The following is a 13,633-nucleotide window of genomic DNA, read 5'->3' on the forward strand; positions in this document are numbered from 1 at the left end:
TTTTACAATTGATTTTTAAATAGAACCGTATAGTCAGATTTTGTTTTTCTGGGATTCATTCTTTTTTGCATTAGATAAAAATGCCTTTAATCGGTTCCATTGAAGCTTATGTCCAGGCTCCACCAGTTTTGCCCAGTATGTGGAACAAATAGAATGGATTTTTAAAATTAATAAAATTGAAGAAGATGAAAAACTCGCTTATTTTCTGGGTTTATGTGGTCGAGAGACTTACAGTGAACTTAAGCTTTTGCACCCTGGTGTTGATCTTTCAACAAAGACTTATGAGACAATAGTGGACTCTTTGAAGCGCAGATTTGACAAAGTTGATACAGATATGTTCCAACGCTATAAGTTCTACAACATGGTGCAAGGCGAATCAGAAGCTGCTGAGGATTTTATTTTAAAAGTCAAACTTCAAGCGGAAAGTTGCGAATTTGGCGCTTTTAAGGAAACTGCAATTAGGGATAAATTGGTGATGGGAGTTTCTGATAAACAAGTACAACAAAGGCTGCTAGAAGAGGAAGATTTGACTTTGGCGAAGGTAGAAAAAATAATCGTGAATCGTGAATGCGCAGGTGCGCGAACAAGAATGATGAATAGCAATAATCTTACGGTGGTAGCAAAGGTAGATGATAATAGAAGAGAGATCTATTCAGCGCGACATCCCAGAAGTAAGGAACACTGGAATAAAAGCTATCATAGGCGCAATAGAAGTAGAAGTAGAAGCCTTAGTAGAAGTAGCAGTAGATCTTCTCCGACGCCTAGGAAGCCATATTTTTGCAGTTTTTGCAGTAAAAAAGGGCATACTAAAAGTACTGCTATGAATTGAAAAGAAAAAGAAGCTTCATGTAAAATTTGTTGATACTCCACAACCTCCAGCTACGAGTAACACTGACTATTTCAAACGTCTCAAACAAGATCTTAACAGAAGTGATTCCGAGTCAGAAGAGGGTTGCATGAAAATCTTCTCAGTTAAGTGGTTAAATGAGCCATGTTTTTTGCACCCGATAGTTGAACGTGCAAGTTTAAAGATGGAAGTCGATTGTGGTTCGGGTGTAAGCGTGATAGATGAGCAGGATTACAGAGACAAGTTCGATTATTTGTCCTTGGAACCATACAACAACAGACTAATAGTAGTAGATGGCGCCAATTTGGAAGTGTTGGGATGTGTGAGAGTTTCTGTAACGGTGAACGGAATGCGTGAGCGAGGTCTAGAGCTGGTGGTCCTGAAGAATATTAAGCGCTCACGTAGGATTGTCCCGCTTTTTGGAAGGAAATGGCTAGATGTGTTTTTCCCGGCATGGCGTAGAACATTTTCAAGCGAGTTGGTTGGTCATGTTTCGGATAGAACAATCGAAACCACGGTGGACGAAGTGAAGCGTAAGTTCAGTCACATTTTAACAAGAGTTTTATTGATCCTATTGTTGGGTTTAAGGGTGATTTGATGCTGAAGGAGGATAAACCGATTTTCAGAAAAGCCTATGAAGTTCCTTTAGGGCTTAGACAAAAAGTGATTGATCACATAGATGCATTGGAAAAGGATGGAGTTATTACACCAGTAGAAGCAAGTGAATGGGCTTCCCCAGTTGTAGTGGTGGTTAAAAATAATCAAGATATTCGTTTGGTTATAGACTGCAAGGCTTCAATAAACAAGTTAATAGTTCCTAGTACTTACCCTTTGCCAAATGCGCAGGATTTGTTTGCATCCTTGGCTGGTGCTAAGGTTTTTTGCTCTTTAGATCTTGCAGGAGCTTACACGCAATTGGAATTATCCAAAAGGTCTCAAAAATTCATGGTGATCAATACGCTCAAAGGACTATATACCTAATAAAGGCTACCTCAAGGGGCCTCATCAAGCGCCTCAATTTTTCAGAAGGTGATGGATCAAGTTTTAAAAGGTTTGCCGTTTGTAATTTGTTATTTAGATGATGTTTTAATTGCAGGAGTAGACTTTGAGGATTGCAAAAATAATCTTTTGACAGTTCTAGATCGACTTTCCAAGGCAAATATAAAAGTTAACCTTACTAAATGCAAATTTTTTGTAAATAACTTGCCATATCTAGGGCATATTATTACAGACAAAGGTTTAATGCCTTGTCCAAATAAGGTAGAAACGATCCGTGCAGTGCAACCGCCTCGGAATGTAACGGAGTTGAAAGCATTTCTCGGTCTTTTAAACTTTTATGGAAAATTCATTCCTCATTTGTCTTCTCGGTTGAGTAGTCTTTACAAATTACTAAAAAATAATGTCCGTTTCGCTTGGACAGATGTTTGTCAAAGGACATTTGATGAATGTAAGGCTTACCTCTTGAATGGAAATCTTTTAGAATTCTACGATCCGAAAAAACCTTTGGTGGTAATTTCTGACGCTTCCAGTTACGGTATCGGTGGAGTAATTGCTCACGAAATTGATGGAATAGAGAAGCCAATCTCTTTTACGTCTTTTTCTTTGAATAATGCTCAACAAAAGTATCCGATACTACATTTGGAAGCTTTAGCGGTCGTGAGCACGGTAAAAAAGTTCCATAAATTTTATACGGACATAAATTTACCATATTTACCGACCATAAGCCCCTTATTGGTATTTTCGGAAAAGAAGGAGGAATTCAATGTATGTTACTAGACTACAACGATATGTGATGGAGCTCTCAATATATGATTTCGATATAGTGTATCGGCCATCTTCTAAAATGGGAAACACCGATTTTGCTCCCGATTCCCTTTACCAGAGGAGGTACCCAAGTCCTTACAGCGAGAATATATAAAAAATTTGAATTTTTCATCTGAATTACCTATAGATTACCAGCATATAGCAAGTGAAACAGCCGAGGATAAATTTCTCCAACAAGTTGCAATGTATATAGAACATGGTTGGCCAGACAAACCAAAAACTGAGTTTAAGGATGTTCACACACACTACCAGGATCTTGAAGTAGTGGAAGGCTGCATTTTGTTTCAAGATAGGGTTATTATTCCCCTCACGCTACAGGGCCCCATACTAAAGATGCTACATAAGAATCACACAGGAGTTCCAAAAATGAAACAGTTAGCTCGTAGGTGTGTTTACTGGTTTGGACTAAACAAAGATATTGAGAACTTTATTAAATCATGTCGCACATGCAATGAAATGTATATCGCACAAAAGCCGAAGTCGACCAGTTCTTGGATTCCAACAACCCGGCCATTTAGTCGGTTACATGCCGATTTTTTTTATTTCCAACAGAAAGTTTTTTTGCTAGTGGTTGACAGTAATTCCAAATGGTTGGAATTAGAGTTTATGTCAAAAGGAACGGATAGTAAAAAAGTAATAAAGAAGTTTACAGCCAGATTTGGGTTGCCGGACGTAGTTGTCACAGATGGAGGCCCCCATTCAACTCATTCCATTCATAAAATTTCTTGAGAATCAAGGAATCAAAGTGATGAAGAGTCCTCCATACAATCCTCAGAGTAATGGACAAGCGGAACGGATGGTAAGACTGATAAAGGAGGTGTTCAAAAATACTTACTTGACCTGCAGATGCAATCATTGGACACAGAGGAAAAGAATGTATAACTTCTTATTCAATTATAGAAACATCTGCTTAGAAGATGGACAATAACCTTCGGAGAGAGTATTTACATTCAAACCCAAAACCAATTTGGATCTTATTAACCCTAAACGTTCCTATAGAAAGCATTTAACTCCTAAACAGCATGACGAAGTTAGTTTTGAACGAAATACCGATATTTCTGTACATGACCCTTTAACAAAACTGACCGCAGGGGATCCAGTGTATTATAAGAATCATAACCCCACTGACATTAGACGATGGTTGAGAACTAAGTTTATTAAAAGATTGTCTCCCAATGTTTTCCAGATTTCGCTGGGCGGCCGTCTACTTTCGGCCCATAGACAACAGTTGCGCCTAGTTGAAGAAACCCTCCAACGAAGTACAAATGTTTATTTCGATCGAAATTCTACAGTTGACTCAGCAAGCACCACCAACCAGCAACAAATCAGGAAACCGATGAGGAGGATTTTTACGGTTTTGCATCAGATTCCTTCATTTTCGATGCGCCCGTCCAGTCCACGCTCTCAATACCTGCGTCTCAAGTGATATCAGACCAAGTGCAACTGAGTATCATAGTCGGCACTTTCTTGTTCGAAGAATCAACCCTAAATACCGTCCACTAATTTATCAGAAACCCTCACCGTGATTAATAAGGTAGTGATACTTGTAGGATTTTTATAGGATAACACACAACTGTTTCTGAGCTCTGTCTGAAATCGAGTCAGCTATTAACGTATATTTTTCCTTTATAGAGATCGCCAAGCACATATACATCCGTATTGCAGGGCTGGTAGCGATAAATGCCGTTCATAATAGTGACTTAGTGACCAACAATGACGAAAAAAGTGACCAAATAGTGACTTTCAGAAGCAGAAAAAGTGACCAAACAGTGACTTTTGTATGAAGTACTAACCAGGTAGTGAGCTGAGTGGCATTCGTATTGTTAATGTGTAACTCGTAGTAGATCGGAAACTAGGGATATCAAGTTTTTCAAATCCTCATTAGAATGCTATCAGAAATCAAGAGAAGACAAAAATTACAATATCATGAGGATTACTACTGCTGGCCGTGTGCATCTTCATCTTAACTAGGGAGAGGATGGATCTTAGCAGGGGACAACCGACTTGGCGACACCATCATAAATACCACAGAGTTGGATATTGAGGAAGGTATTCGTTGGGACATCCAGAGGCTAGCAATATGACCATGGTAAACTTTATTCCGTAACACATAGGAGCAGGTAACGAGTTACAAGTTGTTACACTGAACTATGCTTATAATTTCATCAACGATTTTGGAGCAAGCTCTACAGCATTGTGGTCATAAAGTTGAACATGAGCTCGAAGTTTTTCGTGAAACTTATGCTTATGAAACAAAAGCTTATGAATCTTTATAAGGAAAAATTGAAGAAAAACTTCAAGAATCCAAAATTATGATGACATTTTTAAAATACGATTTTTAGTAATTAAAAATAACATTTTTAATTGAAAAAAAAATCAAAAACAGAGTCCATTTGCCATTTGTTTTTCGAGACCCTGATCTCGGTTTCAATTTTCGTGAAATGTGATCAAAAATCTTGAATTTGATGCAGAAATTGCTTCGGAAAACTCTGAATTTTTTTTCAGAAATTTCAGCGAAAGTTGTTTTTCTGCCTTGTGGAAAACCTTGTGATTTTTTTTCAGAAATGGTGCAGAAAATACTTCAATCCTTGTGAAATCTTTCTCCAGGAGTTCAAACGGAAATTCCAATTCCTGGCGAATGTCAGCACAAAAACTTCCGGAAATTCTTTCATACCATAAATTCAAGGCAGAATATTTTGTAGGCATTCCTGCTGTCTTTCAGGAATTTCCGCGGAAACTGCACGTCAATTACTATAAAAACTTCTCCGCGAATCCCTGAAAAAAAATCTAATTCCTGTATATATTGTTTGGTGAATTCCTAAGAAAAACCTTCCGAAAATTATTTCCCAAACTCAAGGCGGAATTTTTACGGAATGTTACATAAAGATTTATGCGGTCATCGCTACAGAAATTACAGTGAAAGTTCCTCTAAGAGAAACAAAGTTAGGAAGCTTTTTATAACGAAGGTGGATTTTTTTCTAGATACAGGCAACTTACCCAACTTAGGAAGTAGTGCGCTGGATTCGCCTAAAGATGCGCTAAACAACGCATCAATTAGTTTGACAGATAAAACTTCGGAAGAAAGTTCGGTTCGGAAGTCCCGATGTCCGAATTCTAATGTGGTGCTACGCCGACAATATCATGCTGTGTGGTTCGTCGTAGAGGGGTTAATCAATCAGAAACTAAGAAATATCTCGGAATTATGTTAAAATTTACGTGACAAAAAATGGATATTCAGAAACGATGAAAAATGACAACAAGTGAAGTTCTTACCCTTAAAATGCTTGTTAAACGAGTGCTCAAGAGTATAATGCATTCAATAATGGCTTGGAAATATCCAAAAAATTGGGTAAGCATAGACTTCAAATGTGGAGTCCCTTCTCAACGACATTTTGCTATCGAAAACAAAACCCTACGCTCCTTATTTATTAAATTTCCACCCAAAACTAAATCCGTTATGTAAATCCGCATCATATCCGCGAGAATAGCAAAAACCGCGAAAATCGCGAAATCCTCGTAGTCGTAACAATCCTGCGCTTTATATATGGAGTTGCCTAAACGTATGCCCAAGCTTTGCTGAGTGGTCTGTCTGTGTGTCTCTTGATCCCGAAGTCCATGATTCGAACCCACTCTGCCTTTCATAAGACGGTCTTGGAGCAATTTTTCAAACTTTATATATTTTGCCAACAGATTTACATTTGATTTAGTTAATGATAATGGTAGATACAAATGATTTTTATTTTGAACTTTTTTTTTAACAAACGGTGGTGCGAAAATAGTGACTTTAGTGACCATTTTCCGAAAAATAGTGACTTTAGTGACTTTTGGATGCAAATAGTGACTTTTTAGTGACTAGGCTCAAAATAGTGACCAAGTCACTAAAAAGTGACTTGCTACCAGCCCTGGTATTGGAACTTCCGATCGGAATGAATTATAATATATTCATGAGTTCACAGTATAGCTACATTTACTTTCTAAAGTGAAATTCCGCTAATGCGGATACAACAGCTCTTCCTTCTATAATTGAGTTCGAAATGAACTTTGTTAATTTTACTAATGTTTTCAACAAGCTCATATTTAAAATTCAGAATTCAGAATTACTGATATGGTACAATTCGTTTGATATCTACATATAGTCTAACTCAGATATTGTAGATTACATAATTCATCGCTACCATTTATCATACACATAATCACTGTTTCTATTCATCATTTTAACTCGCTTCGACCTACGTAGATCGTCATTTACAGGCTCCTTTATCCGTGTATCTCGCTTACGCTTCCTTCTCATTCGAACGGCCTTCTCAGGGAGTTCCCTGCCTCCATCCCCGGATCGCGACTCGTTACCATCCTGATTGATTCGAATGGGAATATCAGGGATTAGCCTGCCCCCATCGCTCGAGTGTAATTCGTCCTGTCCTCTATCAACCCGAACAAGTACCACCGGAAGTCCATTATTGTCCAGGCGCGATTCACCCCTGGGTGACTTTCCAACTTCCTTCATCGAAATGGAGATCTTGGGCCGAAGCGAATATGATGAGCTTTTACTGACTCTTAGCTGGTTGCGATGAGCCATGACCGGGACGTTTCCAATGGTAATCTGAAAAGTATTCAACGAATATTTTTTTAAAAACGTCGCCTTTATCCATCGTTTAGGTATGTTAGGGTAGTGGTTTTTATACCACACCTCATCTCCCTCAGTGAGTTCGTCTAAGGCGTCAGTTGACCTGTATTTAGTCACATTATACCTTGACTTATCTTCATCAATCTCAAAAGGTGCCCCGAAAATCTCTTTATAGCTTTTTTGGGTTAATAAGATCTATTAAGGTCTTCGGGGTTTACGAAAATATTCGTTCCGATGGGAACCTCCCCTCCTGTGATTCAGTATTGCAGTAATTAAATAAAAATAAACTTATTTGGTCGTCCAACCTTAACTCCATCATCTCAGGGTCTAATAAAAATTTCTTAAGAACTTCTTCCACTGTTTTACCCATCTTTCCGCTTGGCCATTGCTAGACGGATGATATGGTGGACTTTTCAAAACAATAATCCCTTGTTTTTCTAAGAAATGTTTAAAATGATGCGAATTAAATGGAGGACCTCCATCTGACACCAAAACATCGGGCAGACCAAACCTGGAGAACATTTCCACCAATTTTAATAGCACCTGATTGCATTCTGTTCCTTTTTTCATCCATTCTACCTCGAGCCATTTTGAATCACTGTCCACGATCAGAAGAAAAGTTTGATGGTTGAAATAGAAAAAGTCTATATGGATACGGCTGAACGGTCTCGTAGTAGGAATCCATATGGATTCTACCTTTGGTTTCGGTAATATTGCCAAGGAGCTACATATATCACAACCAGCTACAAACCGTTCAATATCCGAATTTATCCCAAACCAGTATACGTATCGCCTTGCCTGCTGTTTCATCTTGACTATCCCTGAATGGTTGCCGTGCAATAGAGTTAAAATTTGTATATGCATATTTTGCGGGATTACTACTCTTTCTTTGTATAATAAACACCCTTGTGTTACTTCTAGCTCATGTTGATTTGAACAAACATCTATAAACCGCTTATCTATTCGTTTAGGCCAACCATTCGCCAAAAAGCCGATGATCGATTGAAGAAATTCGTCACTCAATGTTTTACGCGCTATGGCCGTGAAGTTTAATGGAAATTCATCGCTAAAATTTATGCTACTTACGCAACCCATATCATATTCTTTTGGTACTTCATATTTTAATGGAAACCGGGAACAAAAATCGGCATTACCCATTTTGGCCGATGGTCTGTATTGGATATCAAAGTCGTAAATAGATAGCTCCAGGACAAACCGCTGAATTCTTGTAACAAAAATCGAGTTTTTGCCCGCTTTCCCAAAGATACCCACCAATGGTTTGTGATCTGTATACACCAAGAATTTTTTACCATATAGGTATTTGTGAAATTTCTTCACCGTACATACCAATGCCAAAGCTTCCAGATGTAGTATAGGGTAGGCTTTCTGGGCATCGTTTAGAGAAAATGAGGTAAACGAAATTGGCTTTTCAGCCCCATCAATCATATGCGCAATCACCCCTCCTAATCCATACCCTGAAGCATCCGATACCACCACTATATCTTTATTAGGATCATAAAATTCCAACAAGTCAGCCTTCAAAAGCGCCTTTTTACTATTTTCAAATGCATCGTTACAGTTTTATCCCAGATGAATTTAACACCCTTTCTTAAAAGGTTATATAAATAATATAAATTTGATGATAAATGCGGAATAAATTTATTATAATAGTTCACCAAGCCTAAGAAAGATTTTAGTTCTGTAACATTCTCTGGTATTTTTGCCTTTTGTATTGTTTCAATTTTGTCTAAACATGGCCTTAAACCACCTTCACCGATAACATGACCCAAAAAATTTAACTCTTCACACAAAAATTTACATTTTTCCCAGTTTACTTTAATGTTTGCTTCCTCCAGGCGCTTCAATACCAAATCGAGTTTTTTATAACATTCCTCCAAGTCTTTACCGGCAATCAATACGTCATCCAAGTAGACATAGACATACTCAATATCCTTCAGAACTTGTTCCATAACTTGGTGGAAAATGGATGCGCTAGATGAGGCCCCTTGGGGTAATCTATGGTACACATACAGTCCTTTGATTGTATTAATAACCATGAACTTCTTAGACTTTTAGACAATTCCAGTTGAGTATATGCTCCTCCAAATCCAGGGCACAAAAGATTTTCCTACCGGCCAAGCCCGCGAACACATCCTGCGCTGTAGGCAGTGGGTACGTATTTGGTATAATTTGCTTGTTGATCGACACCTTGCAGTCGATCACCAGTCTAATATCATTATTTTTCTTCATCACTACCACCACCGAAGCCCATTCACTTGTTTTCACCGGGGTAATTACTTTTGTTCTTCTAATTTTACTAAATAAGATGAAACCTTGTCTCGCAATCTATAGGGTACATCATAAGCCCTTCTGAAAATTGGTGAATCCTGTTTTAAAACTAAATCCGCTTCATAGCCAATAATGGGTGAAGAAAAATCTTTTTTAAAAACATTACCATACTTATGCTTAATATCACAAATTAGTTTAGCATTATCATGCTCCGTCACTTTATTTATCACAGATAATTTTGAAAAATATTCCCTCCAAGTTGGGAAAAAAAAATCCAACCAAGTGCGACCAAGCAGAGGAATAAAATTGTTGTCGCAACGCAATACTAATAGCTTGAGGTTAGCTTCCCTTCCTTGGTAATTAGCACTTACTAAAACTTCACCCTCGATTTTCAGTTTAGCACCATTTACTACAATTAATTGTTTCGTGCACTTTTGCAAAGGTTTGTCAAACTGATTCAAATACTGTTCTCTGTTTATTACCGATACTGCAGACCCACAATCTACTTCCATTGTAACTAAATGCCCTTCGATGGCTAAATCAATCAAGAATGGCTCACTTATTCTGTTTATTGACGTCACTAACATGCACGAAAATTCACCTGACTCGTTGTTGTCGTCTTCATCGTCGCTTCCTAGATCGTTGGTCGTCATTCGGTTCATTAGCTCATTCAAATTTGTGTCGGTGCTGGGTCCTGGTTGTGGAGATTGCACCAGGTTGACTGCATTGCGTCTGAGGTTTATGTATCTAAAACATTTTCGCTTGATATGCCCCTTGGCACCACAGAAATCACAAGTGTAACCAGAATAATCAGGACGCCTTCTTTTCCAATCTGCTGACCTGAAGCCTTCGCCTAAATTTCTATCATTTGCCCCCCTTTTTTCGTTAGAAAATCCATTATTATGTGGCCTAACCCCCAGCCTATGTTTTACGGGTCCTCTGACAGAGGCAATCTGACCATTAATCTGGTTTGCAACAGCATAAGTGTTTAATAGTTTATTGAAGGATTGCCCTATAGTACCCGAAACACCCAAAGTTCTGGCATTTGCCCCAGCCATTTCCCATGTTGTAATGATTTTTTCTGCCGCTGGCAGAGTCAAGTTTTCCTCGTTTAATAGTCGCTGCTGTAAGGCAGCTTCCCTTATGCCAGCCACTATTCGGTCCCTGATTGCCAGCTCTTTAAAGTTTCCGAAGGAACAAAACTCCGCTTGCAGCTTAACCGATAAACAAAATCCTCTACCGATTCATCCGGTTGCTGCACTCGGTTATTAAATTTAAATCTTTGTATTAAATCTGATTCAGTTTTGTCAAGTCTGGATTTGAGTCTGGCAATCATGTCTGCATATGGCCCTTCATTGATATTAGTGTTCGGATACAAAAGTTTCACTTCTTTATACACTACGGGTCCCCCAAAGTGATAAAATGCGGTCTACGCAGATTATCCTGGATATCGTTTGCTTCGAAAAAAGAATTCAATCTCTCTACCCATTCGGCAAATGAAATCCCCCTGCGATATGGCTCGATAGTAGTAGCCATTGCCATTTGGGCCATTTTTTTTTGTTGGAACAATGGGGGTGAAAGGTTCAATAGAAGCAAACGTGAGACTCACCGATACTGCTGTTCAAACTGCACCTAGCTGGCGCTTGACCTTTGCCAACTGTAACGAATCCGTTCTGCAATTTCGCACCCCGAATATGCCGTCGTCGTCGAAGTTGTCTCGTCCAATTTGTGCCGCACCTATTGTATGGCTCGCTGACAGAGTGTTTAGGTACTAAACTGGGTAGGCACCCAGTTAATGTGGTGATAATTGGCACTGCGATGATAACCTTTCAAATAGAAAAGAATCACTTTTAGCGAATCACGTGTACTTAACCAATAAAGGAGCAATTAAAAATGTCTTCAGCCACTGGTCGTATTACAATAGACTATTCATACAGCACCGGTAGATTACTTTATAATGTATTCTCGACCTCAACAAAGAGTAATTTGGCGTCCTAATATGGCTCCTTGGTGGATTAAAAATCACGCGTTTTATTGATTACAATTCCGTCGACTGATTGCTACTTTTCTGGCTTTTACCACACTGTAGCCTGTATTGTGCTTTTCGGTTGAAACGGTTGAAACTTCGTTGAAAAATCTGCACACGTGTTAATCACCACTTTGTCTAAACCCAAGTATCTAAAGCACGCGCTATGATTAACGTATTTGTCTCGTCGCCACTTTCTTGTTCGAAGAATCAACCCTAAATACCGTCCACTAATTTATCAGAAACCCTCACCGTGATTAATAAGGTAGTGATACTTGTAGGATTTTTATAGGATAACACACAACTGTTTCTGAGCTCTGTCTGAAATCGAGTCAGCTATTAACGTATATTTTTTCCTTTATAGAGATCTCCAAGCACATATACATCCGTATTGGAACTTCCGATCGGAATGAATTATAATATATTCATGAGTTCACAGTATAGCTACATTTACTTTCTAAAGTGAAATTCCGCTAATGCGGATACAACATGCACAAAAATCAAGATTTCAAATCATCTGTAAGACTTGGAAAGCGAAGAAAACCGCTGACACCAGATGTTAAGCGTTCGAAGAGAATTAGATTAGGGAATAAGAAAAATGACTTCATTTATTACTAATTATTCAGCAACCAAATCAGTTTAGGAATAATGTATGAATTCAATCTGAATAATTTAAGGGGGGAGAATTGTAGGTCGCTAGTCGTATTCGACCAACCGATATAAACCCACATTTCGAATGAGTGGGCATAATGAACTTTCAAATGAACATTACAATGTAATCTGTTATAACCACCTCCTATAAAAGAGTAGCCAATAAACAGCTGATGCGTCGTTTACTCAGAACCTCTCAGAACTAACCGAAGACTTAGTTATTTGTTTTCCTCCACTGAAGAAAGTTCCTGATAATTTAAACTGAGAAGCCTGATTATCATGCTAAACAAGGATGTTATCGATCGTTAAGTAATTTGCGTTCGATCATTTAGTATTTTGTCAATAACTTATTCCAGAAGCTGATTTTCAAAATGTGTTGTATGGTGGACTTCTAGTGCGAAGGTTTTTCTACAACTCTGCCTGATGGTTTGTTGTTAGAATTCAACTAATAACGGAGTTATAGCGCTAGTAGCAGTAACTTAAACTAAATTATTGAAATTTCGTTATCATTTAGTCTAAGTTACTGAAAATATTGCTGTAACTACGTTACTAGTGGATCGAATGCAAATTACTAAATGATCGATAACATCCTTGATGCTAAAGACTGGCAACCTCGATTAAAATCGACTTCCAACTATTGGAACGACCATTCAATATGCATTGTCTATGGAGTTAAAGCTCTTGAATATTTCATCAATTTTGTTAAGAAAATTATTTTGAGCTTTTTAGTGGAATGTTTTCACTTGTCATAAGACGAGTTTGTACAATCCCATTTAATTCCACCACTTTGTCGGGTAAGAACAAGACACTGAAGACGACCTTACTATTGAGGTCGAAATACGTATTTGTCAAGGTACAATTAAGTGGTGAATTAAATGGTCTTATGACAAGTGGTATTTCATCCAGTCATATGGTCTCCCCCTCGCCAGCGCCCAATGACGGAGTGCCACAATCAGAATAATAATGCTGTCCAATGAGCAGCTCGAAGTAGCTCGAAGTTGTTCCTGTCACGCTCAGGCCCGTTTGTTGACAAAAAAGAACGAGCAGGACGGGAACAACTTCGAGCTACTTCGAGCTGCTCATTGGACAGCACTAATGTTAAATTCAACCTCGCCATATCAACTGTCAGTCATACAAACCTCAAACGACCTGTGCACGATAAGCCCCTATTTAAACCAGCCCAAACCATCAAACGACAAAACGGCAAAAATAGCAGTTTTATAAATTTTTCGGTTCAAACAAGTGACTGATTTCAAAAAGTGATGTTTCACTTGCATTCCATCAACATATCGGGCTGCTCATGTGCGATGAAGTGAGTAAAACTTAATTTTTCCAATGCCCTTTGAGCAGAAGTGAAGTGCAGTGATAACCC

The 13,633-nt window shown here is 38.4% G+C and overlaps 2 protein-coding genes across 4 annotated transcripts; one reads left to right on the plus strand and one right to left on the minus strand.

Moving 5' to 3' along the window:
* Window positions 1–847: 847 nt before the first annotated feature.
* On the plus strand, window positions 848–3,990 carry LOC134216044 (uncharacterized). Its single transcript, XM_062695073.1, has 2 exons — window positions 848–1,380; window positions 3,858–3,990. Exons 1-2 carry the CDS (start codon window positions 957–959, stop codon window positions 3,890–3,892), a joined length of 459 nt encoding a protein of 152 aa, XP_062551057.1. The 5' UTR covers window positions 848–956; the 3' UTR covers window positions 3,893–3,990.
* A 2,790-nt stretch (window positions 3,991–6,780) lies between these two features.
* On the minus strand, window positions 6,781–12,073 carry LOC134216045 (uncharacterized). 3 transcript variants are annotated; one of them, XR_009980449.1, is made up of 3 exons: window positions 11,664–12,073; window positions 11,194–11,410; window positions 6,781–7,271 (listed from the first exon to the last, which is right to left on the minus strand). XR_009980449.1 is itself a non-coding variant. In XM_062695074.1 (2 exons), the coding sequence occupies exons 1-2, from the start codon at window positions 10,640–10,642 to the stop codon at window positions 6,843–6,845; spliced, it is 1,116 nt and encodes a 371-aa protein (XP_062551058.1). In that variant the 5' UTR covers window positions 10,643–10,738; the 3' UTR covers window positions 6,781–6,842. The 3 variants fall into 3 exon arrangements, 1 of the variants encoding a protein (XP_062551058.1); XR_009980450.1 differs by having other exon boundaries at window positions 11,863–11,961; XM_062695074.1 differs by lacking the exons at window positions 11,194–11,410; window positions 11,664–12,073 and adding an exon at window positions 9,956–10,738.
* Between the last annotated feature and the right edge of the window lie 1,560 nt (window positions 12,074–13,633).

This window comes from Armigeres subalbatus, chromosome 2, assembly GCF_024139115.2.
Source record: "Armigeres subalbatus isolate Guangzhou_Male chromosome 2, GZ_Asu_2, whole genome shotgun sequence".
In the NCBI taxonomy this organism is placed as follows: domain Eukaryota; kingdom Metazoa; phylum Arthropoda; class Insecta; order Diptera; family Culicidae; genus Armigeres; species Armigeres subalbatus.